Here is a 19,412-nt window from a genome sequence, read left to right as displayed (position 1 = left end):
AAGCAAACAAAAAACTGGAATTGGGTTGGATTGGTCCCTACAAAATTAGTAGAAAATTGTCTGATATAACCTACGAAATTAAGGATTGTCAAAATGCAAAGCTTAAAGTGGTCCATGTTGACCATTTAAAAGCACTTTACACACGTGATGATACATCTGATGATCCAGTTCAAGAAGAACAATTAACAGAACAAACATTAGATCAATCAATTTGGATTGATTACACAGTTGACAATATCACTGATATACAAGATGAAAATGTTCACAACGTTGAAACGAAACCAGCTTCTCCTAAGTATAGTAGTCGGGGAAGACAGATAAAACCTCCAATAAAGTTTTCGCCATATTAACATACATCATAATACAAATTATTTTTATTAAAAGAAGGGGGGTAGTTATTTATTTGAAATGCGAAAATACATACAAGTACAAACTATAAATATTCTCTTTTTTATATTTATACCCAACATAATAAATTTACACTCTAAATATACTATGTATTTATATATATACTCGTTGATATGTATATAACAAAAGCATAACCATAACTTTGCATGAATGCTTTTGTGATTCTGAACAAGTGTTCGGATAATTTATTAGCACATATTTTATATGTTTTCTTTTGTTATTAGTTAATTAAGGATGTACAGTATTCCGGTATACGCACGTGAACAATTTTTTGCCATGGGTATTTACGTACTTTCGGTACTACGGGTAACCGGATGCTGTGGTTAAATCGATTAATGTGGATCGATCTATAGAGAACGTTGAATTGGTCAATGTGTACCAATGTAACACGGCTTATAAATAGTCAGGGTGGGCATGTTCTATTATACGGCAATTTGTTGGCCATGGACTCTTAGTTTTCGGCTACGTTGATAGAGACATGTACACTTGTACTAAATAAACAATGTTGCTTTAAAATGACTGGCCAATGTGGGCCATGTCAGAATTGTCAAGAGTAATATTTAATTTGACATAATATATATATTCCTTTAGTTTATTTTTATTTAAAAGGGGGAGATGTGCTAGTCGATTGACTGAATAATTTGATCAGTAAAAACAAATGCATTAATTTATACATTGTCACCTAAAAAATTTTGGTTCCAATTTCAGAATGGAGATTCAAATCTTCGCTGGTGGAGACTTTAATGATGAGGATTTAGAAAACAGGATTGAATTTTTCTACACACCAATAACTTAAATTTATTTCATTTGTATTTCAGGTTGAACATTGTTATATAAATATATTTAATTGTTGTTATTATTGAATATTTTATTACTTGTTGATCTATATTAAATCATATAGGCCCTAATAGGCTGAATTTTCATTACATATTGATTGTGCTAACTTTAACTTTATTTCAGATAGTCTTTGAACAATCCTTACAAAACTAGTAACATTATACATATTGTTAATCACTTGTGTAAATTTAAAAAAAAACTGTTTTTAACTTATATATTTTAGGTTATATTCTTGGCACTTTGGACTAATGTGTTTCGGCACATTAGGTCTTAAGAGGGAGGGAGTGTGACGGTGGTCACTTTACTGTTAGTCCTTAAATATTTCAGGGGTTCGGTTAACTTTCTTTTCTTTTATTCTATCTCCGTTTTATTAATAACTCTTGTAGATCCGGCCATTTTGTTTTCCCCCACCGGGCCACTTCCGGTGTCCCGGTAGCCCGGCCGGGCCTATGACGTCATTTTGGGGATAGAAATACGTAAGCTCTAGGGTTTGGGGGAGTGCACTTTTGGGATTTGAACGCTAGTAAATATAGTTGACTTTATTATATTCTACATTTTATCTAAAACAATATATCTAACTAACCAGGTTAGGACTTAACCGTAAACTTGACCATTCGTATTCTAAGTATTTATATCTTATTGAAATGTATTGTAAATGTGAACTACAAAATACATGCATGTAAAAAGCACGTAATAAAACATAATTTTTTATATAGACTTTAATAATCGTCAGTTTATTAGAGAACCTGGGAAAACATTACACTAATCTGTTACAAATATATATAATATCAATAAACACGAACGTCCAGTATTTACGGATGGACATTTCATTTATCGAATGAATTTATTTATCGAATGAATCTATATTTAAATTCTAAGTAGGAATATTAAATCAAGGAGCTGAACAGCTCTGAGGGAAAAGACGGCCATTGTTTCAATTTTTAGGGGGGTATCTTTTGATACTCTGCATACAAAGAATGAGCAAAAGAACGGCGAGAACACATAGAAAGGCTAACAATAATGAAACTAATTGTTGTTTATTGTTATTTCATTTCCTTAGTCAAGAATATATCATAGAGACAATTTGGACCAATGAGATCTGCACCTTCTAAATCAAAACATTTGATTAAAGTTGGGAGTTAATTATCTAAAATTCAATTGAATTTAACAACTACTACAATATATTTTAGAATTTTAATTATGTACAACTGAACGGCAGGCTAAGACCATTCTCAATTTTTTGTGACAGTATTCTCAAGAAAGTGAGGACTGAAAAATCTATGCAGTTTTAATTTTCCATTAATTGATAAAGTTCCCAGTTACAACTCTCATCACAGGGACACATGTACTTATAAAATCAAATATGATTGATATAAGCTGTGTGAAGTTTGTTTCCAGATCCCACATTTTGATATATCTGTAAAAATTCATGAATAAATAGCTTTAAACTGCAAAAAGCAATATTTAAAAAAAAAATCGTAAGGGTTCCACGGAACCCAGTGTCTGGCCTACTTTTGCTGTTAATTGCACTCAACAAAAATGAGGAAAAATATCAATAAAAATTTCCCTCTCAATACTGTCTTTTGATTGAAAGAAGCTTCCAAGTTTGGTAAAAAATCCAGGATAGTTTATGAATCTAATAAATGTTTTATAAACTTTAACTGCAGACTGTATGTAATGTTAACTGGAAGAAAAACTATGTCCATTTATAAGTAAAATACGGAAAAAGTGATTTTGTTTTTTACAAAATTTACTTCTGAATACTATCTTATGATCAGAAACAAGCTTTTGTCTAAGTTTGGTAGCAATCCAGGATAGTTTAAGAACATTATAAAAGTTTTAAAAACTTAAACCACAGAGTGAATGTTTTGTTTCTGGCAAAAAAACTAAGTCCATTTATAAGTAAAATACGGAAAAGTGGAAATTTATTTTTACAAAATTTTCTTCTTGATACTATCTTATGATCATAAACAAGCTTCTGTTCAAGTTTGGTACAAATCAAGGATAGTTTATGAAAGTTATTAAAATTTTAAAAACTTTAACCACAGAGTGAATGTAATGTTTCCTCGCAGAAAAACTAAGTCCATTTATAAGTAAAATACGGAAAAGATGAAATTTATTTTTACAAAATTTTCTTCTTGATACTATCTAATGATCATAAACAAGCTTCTGTCCAAGTTTGGTAGAAATTCAGTATAGTTTAAGAAAGTTATTAAAATTTCAAAAACTTTAACCACAGAGTGAATATTTGTGGACGCCGCCGACGACGATGACGACGACGACGACGACGACGGAATGTAGGATCGCTTAGTCTCGCTTTTTCGACTAAAGTCGAAGGCTCGACAAAAATGAGAAAAAAAATGACCACTAGAATAATTATGTTGGTACGCAAAATTATTTTTTAATTGATGACTACTTATCATATATATACTTAATGTGACATTTTTAGTGTTCAGATACATTAACTTTCATTTAAGTGGGTAATTACTCATCAATTGAGGTGCTCCTTAATTGGAGAAAGATTCTAAAAACATAACATTACAGAAAGAATGAAAACTGCAGTTGCTATCCCCAATCTCAATAGGTATAAACTACAAAAAGCAACATTTTATTTTTTTATTAACCATTTCAATAATTCACAAAAAAAATTTATATTGAAGACTACTTATCATACACTAAATGTCACATTTTAAGTGTTCAGAAACATTTATTTTGATTTTAGTGTATAATTACTCATCAATGGAGGTGCTCCTGAATTGGAGGAAGATTCTAAAAACAGAACTTTACAGAAACAATGAAAACTGTCGTTTCTCTCCCCAATCTCATGTATCCCCATTGACATTGTTTACCGCGAAAGTAGACCTACAAATTATGATTATAGCCTCAGATTAAAGCATTGCATGTTGGTGTGTGAATGATCTACACTACAGCAAACATCATTAGGTTTACATTTAACAAATACGGATGTTAAATTAGTATACAAATACTGTGACTGGTTTTTATAATGAATAAAGGATATCCCTGTGTGGCATTCCAACAATGACATCACTAGGTTAGATATATTTAGAATATTTCGTAATACTGATTTTTCAGGACTGTAAAAGAAACGTATATAGTGTAAGGGAAAGCTCAATATACGATAATTTCACGAGAAACAGAAGGGAAATGTGTAAAAAATGTATTTAAAGTCAATCTGTTTTCCTTGTCATCAATTTCAGTTTGACATTTTGAGGGGATTTCCAAACTATCAAAACAAAATGATTGACGTGAGGGAATGATACTCTGGCCAACCCCATTAGGGAATTGACGGCTTGAAGCCGTCTTTCCCCAAAAATCCAGTCAGAATGTTGTTCATTTTCCATGTCCGCCTACTTTCTTTAAAGAATCTTTGAATCTGGGTGGATTCCTACTTCATTCCTACTACTGAGTGTCTAGGTGGAATCCTACTACTTATTTCGTACAGGAAGTCTATGATGAAATACACAGTATCCCGTGGTTGAATCTTCAAACATAATTAGTTTACATGTTATTGAGACAACAGACAATACCACGTTATAAATTTGACCCAGATACACACAGTGTACAGTGGTCGTTTTAAAACAAATATAATTGCGTCGTCAAGGGACATCAAGAGACCATATCAAAGACGTAGATAACAACCTGTAAAGACCTGTATAAATGACCGAAAACATTCGAGACGTTCAGAGAATTTTCTTCTGACTTCCGGCCGAGAGATATCGAGTGGTCCATAGACACATCCAAAACTCGCCAATATATAAGCATGAACCCCTCAGGGGGTTCATGCAAAAAATTTACATTGTCATCAAGAACATGTGTAGAAAATGATACATCAATAGGCAGATTTAAAAATGAATCATACAAGGGATGGATAATAAAGTTTGAAGGCGAAGTTAGTGGTAAAATTACGTAATTGTTACACCTGTGCAACACAATCATAAGCACAAAGGAATTAATTACCTAAGAAAACTGTTCGATTAGATTTGAACAAGATTTTGAAACTTAGTACTTTCTTTACATCTTTTGGTCCCTGGTGGAGAGTTGGTCTAAATTGCAATCATAAAGTGACCACATACATTAAATAAAACCACGAATATTTTTTCTTGACATAATCCTTTTAATGAACTACATGCAGAGCCTGATCATTTGTTGATTTTCAAAATTTTATTTCAGAACTCCTTTTGATCTTTGTGTCTTAAAATGTAAATATGGTGAACGAAGAAGACGACGTGGAACTAGCAGAAGAAAACATATTGTATGACTTAACAGTCCAAGCTGAATGGCCCCAAGAATCAGAAATTTTTGTACGTCTACCTTACTATTCACTTTCTCTGTTTAAGCACCATATTTTATCCTAAAACAAAGTGTGTTTTTGCTTTCCTATAAAAGGTAAACCCTTTTGACGTTTGACTTTTGTGAGCTTTTTCCTACACAGGCTACAGTCACTCTATATATTCATTTTCTTTCAAATTTTGTAAAATTTGAAATGATATTAACATACAAAAGCACTATTTTTTTCCAATGACAAACATTGACTTCTCTTTTTTAGTGGCCAGGTGAGCCTTTCTCATCACTTGTTGTCAGTCGTCGTCCATTAACTGTTACAACAACTGTCTCCTCTTAAAATAATGGCCCAAGTTCAACCAAAGTTGATCACAATCATCATTAGGGTATCATTTTAAATAAATGTGTCCGGGGTAAACAAGTTTATTAGGCTGAGATCTATCCGCCTTGATATTTTCAGATGAATCAGACGACCTGTTGTTGGGTTGCTGTCCCTGAATTGGTAATTTTAAGCAGTTATTGGCTATTATCGTATATGTCATTATAGATAGAGATAAACGGTAATGAGAAATAATGTTCAGCAAAGTAAAATCTACAAATAAGTTTATATTTACATGTATAACCAAAATTGTCATCACACCCTTGGCTTTGGGAGTTGTTGCCCTTTATAATAAATTTTTGTCATCTTTTTCTTTTACACAAATTTTCCCCACTAAATCTACTGGGCCAAATAGAATATAACTAAGCAACAATTTTCAATATTAAAGCTACCTTGATTAAAAATTTATCAGATGACCATGATGACCCTGTCATTCAATCATGATGGCCGTCATGGCTAGAAATAGAACTTAGGGGCTTACTTTAGAAGTATAAGGGAATAAATTGTAAAAAAAATACAATATAAAATGGTCACAACTTGAAAAACTAACTTAATAATGATTAGGGGTCTTCAGCAACTATTGTAAGACTAGTACAATCGGATGACCTGCTTTTAATTTAACTTCTGGGCCAAATTAAACCAAACTTGATCTCAATCATTATTATGGTATTGTATACTATTAATTATGATTTTAACCTTATTTCAATGATAATTTTGAAAACAACAGTATTTACAGGTATCAGAGCAACACAAGCTCTTGGGGGCCTCTAGTTGCAATATCTTTGATGCAAGCTCAATTCACAAATAATTACATGTACATGTATGGATATTTTTGTTTACAGACGAGAGGAGCCAGAGATAAAGGCCATGTATCTTTACTAGGCAGACTAACATCAGTAACACAAAGTAAGTAGATAATAAAGTATTAGGCTGCTTTCCAGTTCTTTTTTTGTTTGTTCATGAAGAACAGTCATGATGAAGAACAGGAATTGCTGTTCGTTTGAAAAAAACACACTTTTTTTTTATTTATTATAGTGACATGTGTAAATATGTACAGATTAATTTATAAACATACAATGTATGATAAATATAAATACACCCAGCCCAATGGACAAAAAAGAAAAGAAAAGATGGACCTATAAGTCACCTCAAATGAAATTAAGCAGTTATAAAACAATTATATGACGTTCTTGGAAATAACAAATTATTCATGAAATTATCTTTATGTTCATGATAGTTAATTTTAAAAACAAAAATTTATAGATATTAAGCTATTTGTAAACAGAATTGCTTCTTTTGGAATATGCCTGTACAATGCATTTGGCTAGTTTATCTAACGGGAAATGAATCTGATAGGGTTTTCAGTAAAAAATTGATTAATCTTGGATTTCACAAGACTTCGCGAAATTAATGGATTTTAGTAGCTGCTGACTGAAAAACTAAAGGATTGCTAAAAAAATTAACAACATAATTCTAGTCGCAAATAAATTAAGTTTCGTCATGAAGTAGATATATTTTGTCATATCAAATTACCAAAATAAGTGTGTTTTATAATGTGTTTGAATTAGGGAATGCAATCAGCTCCATTTATTTATTGACCTGTTTGCATTCTGTGACGAAATGAATGCAATAAACCACTTTCGAGTTCATCCGTCACTGGAAAAAACTCATCAATTATATGCGCCTTTATGACGTCATTTACCAGATAGAGGGGGTTGCCTGTATCCCTGCACTATTTATGTTCATCAAGCGTCTTTGTGATCGTCATTGTGCAGGATAAACTAGAAATAATGGTTGTTCTGTAAGTACTTAATGACAATTCCCTAATGACATCAATGCTGATTGTCAATTTTGAGAATTCAATTTGTCGTATAATTCGTACAATATAGAATTATAAAATTGAGAATGGAAATGGGGAATGTGTCAAAGAGACAACAACCCGACCAAATAAAAAACAACAGCAGAGGGTCACCAACAGGTCTTCAATGTAGCGAGAAATTCCTGCACCCGGAGGCGTCCTTCAGCTGGCCCCTAAACAAATATATACTAGTCCAGTGATAATGAACGCCATACTAATTTCCAAATTGTACACAAGAAACTAAAATTAAAATAATACAAGACTAACAAAGGCCAGAGGCTCCTGACTTGGGACAGGCGCAAAAATGCGGCGGGGTTAAACATGTTTGTGAGATCTCAACCCTCCCCCTATACCTCTAACCAATGTAGTAAAGTAAACGCATAACAATACGCACATTAAAATTCAGTTCAAGAGAAATCCGAGTCTGATGTCAGAAAATGTAACTAAAGAAAATAAACAAAATGACAATAATACATAAATAACAACAGACTACTAGCAGTTAACTGACATACCAGCTCCAGACTTCAATTAAACTGACTGAAAGATTATGATTTCATCATATGAACATCAGGTACAATCCGTCCCGTTAGGGGTTTAGTATCATACCATCATAACATATATGTGTTTAGTTCCGATGCAAAGACCTTATCAGTGACTCAATATTAACGCCAAAATATGCAATCTTTAATGACTTGACAACAGTATCGTAATTATATCCCTTCTTAATAAGTCTATTCAAAGGTTTTGTAAGTTTCTGAGGTGAATACTGACACCTTTGTGGTTTATAAAGAATATTACCATAAAAAATTGGATGTGAAATACCTGAACGTATTAGAAGTCTGCATGTTGAGCTATATTTACGAATGATGTCTTTATACCGATGATAAAATTTAGTAAATGTTTTGACTAGTTTGTGATATCGAAAACCCTGGTGTAATAATTTTTCAGTAATACATAAATTTCTCTCGTTAAAATCTAAAACATTGTTACATACACGAGCGAATCGTACAAGTTGAGATATATAAACACCATAAGATGGTGACAAGGGAACGTCACCATCTAAAAACGGATAATTAACGATAGGAAATGAAAAATCATCCCTTTTATCATAAATTTTAGTATTCAGCTTTCCATTAGTGATATAGATATCAAGATCGAGAAAAGGGCAGTGGTCATTGTTAGTATTAGCTTTATTTAAAATAAGTTCAACAGGATAAATTTCATTAATATACATACTGAAGTCGTCATTATTGAGAGCCAAAATATCATCCAAATATCTAAAAGTATTATTAAATTTGTTTATCAGATGTTGTTTCGATGGGTCTTTGCTTATTTTTGTCATAAATTGTAACTCATAACAATACAAAAACAGGTCCGCAATAAGTGGTGCACAGTTAGTCCCCATTGGAATTCCGATAATCTGACGATATACGGAATCCCCAAAGCGAACAAAAATGTTATCTAGTAAAAATTCAAGGGCATATATAGTATCAAAGCATGTCCAATTAACATAGTTTTTTTGTTTATTGCTACTAAAAAATGACCTAAAAGAGTTTGAACATATATATTCACATTCTGATTTTTTGAATGCCCATTTAATTAGGTGTGTGAATTTTTTCTTAATGAGAATGTGAGGCAATGTGGTATACAGGGTAGAAAAATCAAAACTTTGAACAGATTCAAAATCACCAATATAAGCATGCAATTTATCAAGTACTTCCAACAAGTTCTTGACACTCCAAAAGTAATTTATTCCACTATTTTCGAAGACCTTATTTGAACAATTTATTATCAGGTTTTTAATTGTACCAAGTGTGCTGGTAAGAAGAATAGACAATTTAGTAGTTGAACAATGGCTTGAAGACGAAATAAATCTATATTTGTAAGGGGTTTTGTGTAGCTTTTGAAGCCAATACATAGTTGGGACTTTCATTGTATTTGGCTCTGCTTGTAAAGCGGTGGCTAAAAGTTTATGTTTGTTACAGATTTCGTTTTCTGAAAATGGAGTCAGTTGGAATGTTGGTGAATTGGTGATTTCCTTTTTCAGAACCTCAATGTAAAATTTACGTCAAACAATAATAATATTATTAGCAGCTTTATCTGCCTGGACAAAAACAAATTCCTTGGCTAGTTCTTTTAGTTTATGTTTGATATGAGAAATAGGTTTATTGTGGTTATTGTTTATAGTAAAATGTTCATTAAAATGTTGAATACGTATATCAACTATCTTCATTACTGAATTAAAAAAAGAGTCCAAAGATTTTTTGTCAGCTTTTTCCCGTTTTATCCATTTCATACAGTAAGTATGGAGTGAGTCGTGGATGATATTACGACACTCATTCCAATTAATAATTGACGGGGGACGATATTTAGGTCCTTTACTGAGGAATGATTTTAACTCTCGGTCTTGAACGATGATAAGATCTCCTGTTATAACATGGGAAATGGGTGCATAAATATATTCGGAATTACTGCAATTACATGAAGTAGGTGTATTTTCACTGATATTAACATCTTTACACAATTGACTATAATTAAACACAAATTTCCGGGTAGATTTCTTGTAAATATAACAAATGAGAGGTAGCTCAGTATTGTCAAAATATCCAGGAATTTGTTCTTTAACAGAATGGTCGTTAAATATACCGGCAATATTTACAAAATCAAAGCCTTTATTGACATACTTAATTTTAATAAAATGTTTTTTATGATCTTCAGGGCGATCAATTTTGGGAAATAATTTAGAATAACAATATGCCATAATAATTTGAACAATTTCATACTTAGGACTGCTATATGAAATTGTGTTGCAATCCTCCAAAATTTTATTTAACTTATTAACCGGTAACGAACAGAGTTTTGTTAACAGATAATGTCTGCCGTTGTTTTTTGAAATAGAAATTAGGTCCGAAATATTGGTATGATTGGCCTGAAATTTTCTTTGATTGTGATTTGTTCTACGACCGTGAGAAAGTTTTTTACGAACAGTTTTAGAAACTATACCCAAAATGTTAACGGAATTGGTTCTAGATATATTACCAATTCCCATGATATTATCATTTAGACCGAGAGGGTAAACTGTCTGTAATTTTTTAATCCAATTTAATTCAATTATTTTCCGTGATCGTACAAACTTTGAATGCGATTCACCAGGCTGCTTATTTACTACTTCTAAAGGTTGAACTGTTAAATATTTAAAAGGATGGTTGTGCTTCTTAAGGTGTTGGTAAATAATACTTTTGAATTTATTGGGTCTTTTAAAACGATACAGATGTTCTTGAGTGCGTTTAGATAAATATCGTCCAGTTTCTCCTACGTACTGAATTCCACACCCCGGTTTGTTTCATGTGAGTAAATAAATAATACTGTTTGTTTTTCAAGTTATAATATCAGTTTCAAAATTTAAAGAAAATGTGCGACCATTAAACGTGGACCTTACCGTATTGTTGGTGGAAAGACGGGGACATGTAAGTCATTTTTTGGCATGACACTTATCGATAGAAGGGTAACCACGATTTTTATTGTTAAAAATGTTAGCGATGGTAGTATTTTTAGATAACCGATTTTGAAGATTGAGACGTGTGGATACCCTTTGAACAAGTTTAGTATTTAGTAATTTTCCATTTCTAAGCTTCATAATTGTTTTGTTAGTGAATTATATAATAAAGGAGCAAAGATTGGCGTCCAGAATATGAACCAGCATACAATAATTGAAGTTATATAAAATGGATAAATTTGTTCGGCTAAAAATGTCAAACGCTATCAGTATTAAATAGTAGAATGGGGCTGAATATTGAAATACTACTTTTTGATAAATATTCCTAAAGTAATGAATTAGAGCAGTTCTCGCTTGGACACACACTCCATAATCTAGTATATTATAAGAGCATAAACCTGAAGCACGGGGAGGCACTCTACTGCCTCCACACGGCACTAAAGACAAACTCTGTAAAAAATAGAATTGAGAATGGAAATGGGGAATGTGTCAAAGAGACAACAACCCGACCAAATAAAAAACAACAGCAGAGGGTCACCAACAGGTCTTCAATGTAGCGAGAAATTCCCGCACCCGGAGGCGTCCTTCAGCTGGCCCCTAAACAAATATATACTAGTCCAGTGATAATGAACGCCATACTAATTTCCAAATTGTACACAAGAAACTAAAATTAAAATAATACAAGACTAACAAAGGCCAGAGGCTCCTGACTTGGGACAGGCGCAAAAATGCGGCGGGGTTAAACATGTTTGTGAGATCTCAACCCTCCCCCTATACCTCTAACCAATGTAGTAAAGTAAACGCATAACAATACGCACATTAAAATTCAGTTCAAGAGAAATCCGAGTCTGATGTCAGAAAATGTAACTAAAGAAAATAAACAAAATGACAATAATACATAAATAACAACAGACTACTAGCAGTTAACTGACATTCCAGACTTCAATTGAACTGACTTTCCAACCACTCGCTCAACATTGGAATGGAAGTGACGACGTCCCTAAACGCACAAATGACGTTCACTAAAACCAGAGTTTTTGACGGAAATGCATCGAACTCGAAAGTTGTCTATTATAACAAATTTTGAAGTGACATATTAAAAGTTTGATATACTAGCATCACATCTTCTTATATCTATTTCAATTAAAAAAATCAAGAACATGGGTACAAACCCATGATGCCCTGTCTTAGGATGCTGATCTCTAGATCAAATGTTAAATGCCTTTGACTTTTATAATATTGTATATTTCCAATATGAAAAATATTACCGGTAATACTTGTAATATATTTTTTTTTAATTTTAGGAAGCATTTGGACATTTTTGAGAACTCTTGGAATACCAATCATGTAAGTCAGTATTGTAATGTATGAAATAATTGTTCATAGACTATGAAGGTTTTTAAACGTTAATATAAAAAGAAGGTATGTAATGACTCCCAATGAGACAACTCTCCTCTTGCTTGTTTTAGACATTTCAAACCCATTTAAGAAATATTTTGGAAATCGGACACTATCAGTAAAGTACTGAATAACCAATTGATAATACAAGTTATGTAAATGAAAATGATTATGGAAATGTTAATGTATTTGTTTCTTTCAATTGATAAAATTGTATGAAATTATATTATGTTAATTGTATTCATAAAAATATTAGGAACTATTTATTTTATCATTGTTACACAACACTAGAACTTGCAGCTTTCATGACAAACATCAAATGTGGTTACAGTTGTATTGAACAAATGGTCCGATACCACAATTGTCGTCCCTTGATTTTCGTTGTTCACAAATATAGTCCCTAGTGTTGACAGTGGGTTACTTGCCATTAATTTGTATACCCCTTCCAAATTTATTTCTCCATGTTTAATGCCTCAAATTGCAAGTAGGGGGGTGAAATTACACTGTTAAAAAATTTGGGTCCAGAATTTTAAAAGAAAGTAGTGATTTGGTCCAGGTGAAAAAGGTTGAAAAATAGCACTTCGGAAGTTGTCAAAAGATCTCAAGAGGCGATGAAGTTTTCTATAATTTTGATATAATTTGTCCCAAAAGTAGTACAACACACTGTAAAAGTTTCTTTGAGAAAGCGCAGGTGGGATTTTTTTTATTTACATTTATGTTCTAAAAGAAATGCACTACGAAATAATTGTGGTCTCGGACCAAATCATTCAGATCTTTTGCATAAAGTCGAACTTACGCTTAATTCTAGAGCACTCAGAGTGAAAACTATCAGACATATTACAGTAACAACTAAAAAATTGTTATTTAAATATTTACGAATGTTTCTGTATGTGAAATGTGAAGATTTGAGATTTTATTTGAATAATTTTACATTCTGTTTGTAGTTCTGCAAGTCCTTGTTCCCTGCCACAAAATTTACTGAAGTTGGTAAACAGTCAGATAAACTGGCACATTGCCATAGCAAGGTAAATATTAACTTTAGCAGATGTTACTTTGCAAATAAAGGAAATAAGTTATACTTGAAACAACTAGACTAACAAAATCAGTTATTCAATATTTAGGTCTTTTATAATTTTATTATTTAAAAATTATATAAATCTATTGCATACTCACTGGTATGTCCAGACAGTATATACCGGTAGCCTGTCCCAAGTCAGGAGCCTCTGGCCTTTGTTAGTCTTTTATTATATTTATTTTAGTTTCTTGTGTACAATTTGGAGTTTAGTATGGCGTTCATTATCACTGAACTAGTATATATTTGTTAAGGAGCCAGCTGGAGGACGCCTCCAGGTGCGGGAATTTCTCGCTACATTGAAGACCTGTTGGTGACCTTCTGCTTTTGTCTTTTCTATGGTCGGGTTGTTGTCTCTTTGACACATTCCCCATTTCCATTTTCAATTTTATACCCTCTGATGCTGTAATTAGAACTGTTTGGCATCTGCACTTTTGAATTTTCCAAACAAAATGATCATTGTTGATTAACTCATTGTTGCGAGTCAAATTTGTATGAAAACCTCAATTTGGTTCACATTATTAAATTTTTTAAATATAAAAATAACAGGATGTATAATTGCCAATGAAATGACTATACACTAAAGTTCAGATAAAGGGGATATACACATATATTGGCATTGAGAAAAACCAATACCATAAAGTTGGCTACAAAAGGCCTAGAAAAAGCCATCTTCAGAAAACATGTTGAGCAAAAAAACAAAATGAAATAGAAATATCAATTATGATGGACAAGACATTGATGTGGACTTATGCCTTCTATATTTACATTTTGCTGAAACCTATTTTACAAGCAGTTACATATTATGAAGGATAATTTATTTCATTATAATGTTTTCATTACAGCGAATGTACATACATTGCAATACTTCAAGACCAATGTGTGGAAATCAGGTACACATTTGTTTTATATAGTTTTGTAGTAATCATTAGTCTTATAGTACTATATGTTTTGAGTATTATCTATGTTCTCAGACTCCATTACTTTGAGATCATTTTCATGTTGACCTTAAAACAGCTTGATATTTAGTAAATGTTTATTTCTTGAATTTTCTTGAGTTTATACGCATATAGTTATATACATCTGAATTTATGATGCATAAAAGTTACACTGACATTATTTAGAGAAAACTAAAATTTTATGTTGACTATTTTATTTTTATGCCCCACCTACGATAGTAGAGGGGCATTATGTTTTCTGGTCTGTGCGTCCGTTCGTCCGTCCGTTCGTTCGTCTGTTCGTCCGTCTGTTCGTCCGTCTGTCCCGCTTCAGGTTAAAGTTTTTGGTCGAGGTAGTTTTTGATGAAGTTGAAGTCCAATCGACTTCAAACTTGGTACACATGTTCCCTATGATATGATCTTTCTAATTTTAATGCCAAATTAGAGATTTTACCCCAATTTCACGGTCCACTGAACATAGAAAATGATAGTGCGAGTGGGGCATTCGTGTACTGAGGACACATTCTTGTTTATCTGTGCTCTTTAGTTATATCTTTACAGGATTTTTTTTTTTTTTTAATCTGAAACTTTTATCAGTTTTCTTCAAAAAGATAAACTAATCTTTATCTTTATTTGCTACAAAAGAAATTATCTTTATTCATATTTTTTTTCTTAAACTTTGGTCAGATATGTTTTATTTTTAAACAGATCTAAAAGGGACAATTTTGAGAATGTTGTTGGTAGAGGTGTTGTTCCCAGAGATCCATATCCACAATGGCGTCAGGTGACATGGAGCCCAGATAATACCATGGTAGCTTGCTCTAGGAGCAATGGGACAGTAGATGTTTTTGATATTGTTGGAACACAGCTCTTCACTATCAGTGGGGTATACATTTTTACATATCATGCAAGTTTGATTTCAGTACAAAATAAAATCCTTCGTGTCTTGTCTATGAATTGACTATGGTTCACAAAATATGTTGAAACAATAAAAATGCAGACATAGTTAATTGAGTTAATTATTTTCATAAGTTTTTAAAACATCAGTCAAAATTATCATTGTTTAATAACATTAATCATATTCAATATTTGTTTACTAAATCTCATTGAGTTATCATTTAAATGTCTACATTTATTTACAGGAGGCCCAAGAAGACATGACTAAGCCTCTAGATTTGAGCAGAGCTGTGGCAGGGTTGTTGTTTACTGATCTTAAGTTAGAGGCGCCATGGTAATAACAAAATTTATAAAGAAACATATAGTAGATAAATGTTTAAAATTATAGTGCATACATGAATAAAATTGAGTTTGGGTATAAGACAACAACAGAAACAGACACAAAGACAAAAAGGGCGAAATCATACAAGTATTTATAATAGATCTCAAGCTATAAATCACCCAGTGCCTCTGTAAACAATCACAGATTGGTTGTGTACCTAGTCTTTAAAACTATCACATATGATATGGTATATATGTTTTGTTTAAAAACACAAACTGACTCACTAATTATCTCCCTTTCATTTCAGTGAATGTGTAAAAACAATGTATAACATTTGACAAAAAAGCCAAAACAGTTCTGTTGAGTAATTTTTTAAATTGAACATACAGAATTATCTATAAGCAGGTTTATTATTCTATCACTCACACATTTATTGTAGTGAATAATTATTTGAAAAAAACTATTTGTAAACTAAGTATGCCTTTGTTTGATATTTGTTGTCCATAGTAAAATGCATTTAATTACAGGTCAGCCGAGTTATTAGTTGTCAACTATCATGGAAGACTGAAAAGCTACCTGGTTGATAGGGACAAAGGTTTCCAAACAAGGCATCATTTCCTGTTTAATCATCAGTATCCTCTAGGGATCAGTTCTATTGTGTACTATGAGCCAGCTAAAATTCTATTGGTGGGAGGGCTTGGAATGCAGACAGAAATTGCATTGAGTAGATCCATGGAAGAAGGGGTGACAGCCTGGAGAATTTTATCTGATTATCCTTACTATAAGATGGTGACGGATTATGAACAAGATTTAAAACAGGTACTTGTAAAATCATTGACTGGAAAAATGGGGGAGGGGAATAGGAATAAAATTATTTAAAAAAAAAGCATGTATTTTAAATGTAAGAGATGAAACATTTGATTTTAAGGTCAGTCTACATTTAAATAACATATTTTCAATACATTTTTTTGATACTTTAAAATCATAGAGGATAGAAATAGCAAATATAGGGTGGACATGGACCTTTAATTCACTGTCTAACAAGCAAATCTAAGCATGCTGATGTATTCAGTTTTAGAAAAAGATGATGATATGAAAAGAAAACCTTCTGAAATGAGTACTTGGTACAGAGATTTGTAAAAATTAAAGGGAGAAAATTAATTATAACCACAATTGTCTTAATGATTCTCATAAAGTATAATATCAAATATACTGTGAAATGTTTGCATGCATTTAGCATGGAATTGTGAGTAATATGTTTTTTTGTGTGTTTTTAGTAATATTTATATATTAATCTATGACTCATACATTACATTTCTCTTTTTATCATATGTTGGTTAAATTATTTCTGTTTTATTACAGGCTCAGCAAAAACGAACCTTAATGAAAAGACTGAAATCTGTAAATGGTATCTTTAATAGGAGGCCACATGTTCAGGTAAATAATGTTTGTTTGTGCAGGTAAAAATAATGTTTGTTTGTGCATTTATTTCATAGGTGTTAACTCTGTGGTTTTGGGGTCTGAGCTTATGCATGGTATAAGGTTAACTAGAGTTTTTTTTATTGCTGTCTTATTTAATCATATCCATATTTTCACATATATTCATCTATTGGTAATAGTCTAATAGATATACAGAATAAACCTCGGTCATATACATTCAATTTTTTGTGCTTCTTTTAGCTTTTATAAGAAATAAGAATATGTAATAGGTGTAAATTAAACATCAATCCACCACCAACAGCTGTGAACGTCTGCAGATCATCGTTAAGCTTTACAAAAACATTTATCCTTTATTGTAAGCTCTAAACCCTTTTGTAGACATGTAAAGTATATAATATATATTTATCCTAGTCAGCTGGATTTATTGTCTCATTGACATTTTTTATACTTCTCTTTTTTTCTCTCTTTTTTTTCAAAGAATTAGAGTGAAATATTTGCATTTACATAAGTCAAAAAAATGGTTAGATTTTTCATTCCTTTAATTCACCATATAGCACAATTGTCAAAAAGAATTAGCCCAGTCTTAATTTCACCTTTCGGTATATTGACTATGTACTGTCTCTTAATAATAATAGATTCAGTGATCACTTACATGTAATATATCCAAGTGAACTTGAAATAAAAGATACTACTTTAAATACTACTATAAATCTGCTTCATATTTAGATCTTTTTCTGGAAATGACTACTGATGGTAGGTTAAATACCAAAATTTATGACAAACACGATGATTTTAATTTTCATATAGTCAACTTTCCATTTCTGTGTAGCAACATCCCAGCGGCACCAGCATATGGAGTATATGTGTCTCAATTGATACGTTACTCTAAAGCTAGCTCAAAGTAGGTTGATTTTGTTGAACGAGTAATACTGCTTTCTCAAAAGTTGCTAAGACAGGGCTATGAATCAATCAAATTAAGGTCATCACTCAAGAAATTTTACGGTCGCCATCATGAGCTGATTGGCCATTATCACCTGATAGGCCATTATGACCTGATAGGCCATTATGACTAAAGTGTGTCAGATATCATATCTGATATTCTTCCTCAGTCATAATAACCTTCCATCATTAGCGAACGGAACAAAGAAATAACACGACGGGTGCCGACTCTGTCGGGCCCGTATATGGTGCAGGAAATGCTTACCCTTCCGGAGCACCTGATTTCACTCCCGGTTTTTAGTGGAGTTTGTGTTGTTTCTTGTTTATTATTTATAACTGTTGATGTAAATGTCTTTTGGTTTTATGAGTCTTTGTTTACTCCTTGGTTTTGATTGTTATTGTCTTATATTGAAAAAATCTTGCAATGAAAATGATATACACTATATTTTTGTAGGATGGAGTATTTAAACTGTGTATTTCTCCAGATGACAAGTTAGTGGTAGGATTACATTACTCTGGGAAGCTGACCATCTGGAGACTACCATCACTTAAACTTTACCATTGCTGGGGACTTGAGGAGCAGGTACGATATCGTATTTAAGTTAATAATTGTAATTGCAATTCATTAAATTTGCTGGTTTATAGCAGATGAATAATTTCATTGCTTACTTCTACATAACGTATTAACATATATATTTGTTTAGTTATATTAATATAAGTAAAAAAAATTAAACTTAAAACTTATATATGATCATATATTTTTCAACATAGAAATATGATTTGTACAATAGGTTGCTTTTCAGAAAATACACTATTATTTTTCTAAAAAAAAAATTTTTTTTTTATGTAAAATGGAGATTTGAATTTTAAATCATGTGATATTGGTTCCATTAACAAAACAGGAAATGAGTAGAAATTAAAAAGAAAGGAATAAGTTTATCAATGAAAACTTCACATACTTTTACTTTTTGTAGCCTAATTTTGATGAGATAAGTCCAGAATTTACAGACAATCCACAGAGAGCAGTGGCGTAGCCAGGGTAAATTGGATGTGGATGCCTGAACTCGCCGAGCGTAGCGAGGCTAAAAATTTTTGGGACCTTTTTATGCAGAAAATTATATGTTTT

The 19,412-nt window shown here is 31.9% G+C and overlaps 1 protein-coding gene across 1 annotated transcript; it reads left to right on the top strand.

Moving 5' to 3' along the window:
• The first annotated feature begins 3,971 nt into the window (after window positions 1-3,971).
• On the top strand, window positions 3,972-19,320 carry LOC143073734 (NBAS subunit of NRZ tethering complex-like). The gene is made up of 12 exons (XM_076249493.1): window positions 3,972-4,297; window positions 5,437-5,567; window positions 6,769-6,832; window positions 12,585-12,627; window positions 13,623-13,703; window positions 14,596-14,643; window positions 15,397-15,574; window positions 15,831-15,919; window positions 16,435-16,726; window positions 17,270-17,344; window positions 18,741-18,869; window positions 19,261-19,320. The coding sequence occupies exons 2-12, from the start codon at window positions 5,472-5,474 to the stop codon at window positions 19,318-19,320; spliced, it is 1,155 nt and encodes a 384-aa protein (XP_076105608.1). The 5' UTR covers window positions 3,972-4,297; window positions 5,437-5,471.
• The last annotated feature ends 92 nt before the right edge of the window (window positions 19,321-19,412 follow it).

This window comes from Mytilus galloprovincialis, chromosome 4 (assembly GCF_965363235.1).
Source record: "Mytilus galloprovincialis chromosome 4, xbMytGall1.hap1.1, whole genome shotgun sequence".
NCBI classification, from domain to species: Eukaryota; Metazoa; Mollusca; class Bivalvia; order Mytilida; family Mytilidae; genus Mytilus; species Mytilus galloprovincialis.
This window is presented reverse-complemented; position numbering and strand designations above follow the sequence as displayed.

What these genes read in the sequence shown, in the direction of transcription:
- LOC143073734 (XM_076249493.1), top strand. Translation starts at nt 5,472, where the DNA reads ATGGTGAACGAAGAAGACGACGTGGAACTAGCAGAAGAAAACATATTG. An exon ending in CCCAAGAATCAGAAATTTTT is followed by an intron (nt 5,568 to 6,768) that starts GTACGTCTACCT and finishes TTTTGTTTACAG; the next exon opens with ACGAGAGGAGCCAGAGATAA. An exon ending in ACTAACATCAGTAACACAAA is followed by an intron (nt 6,833 to 12,584) that starts GTAAGTAGATAA and finishes TTTTAATTTTAG; the next exon opens with GAAGCATTTGGACATTTTTG.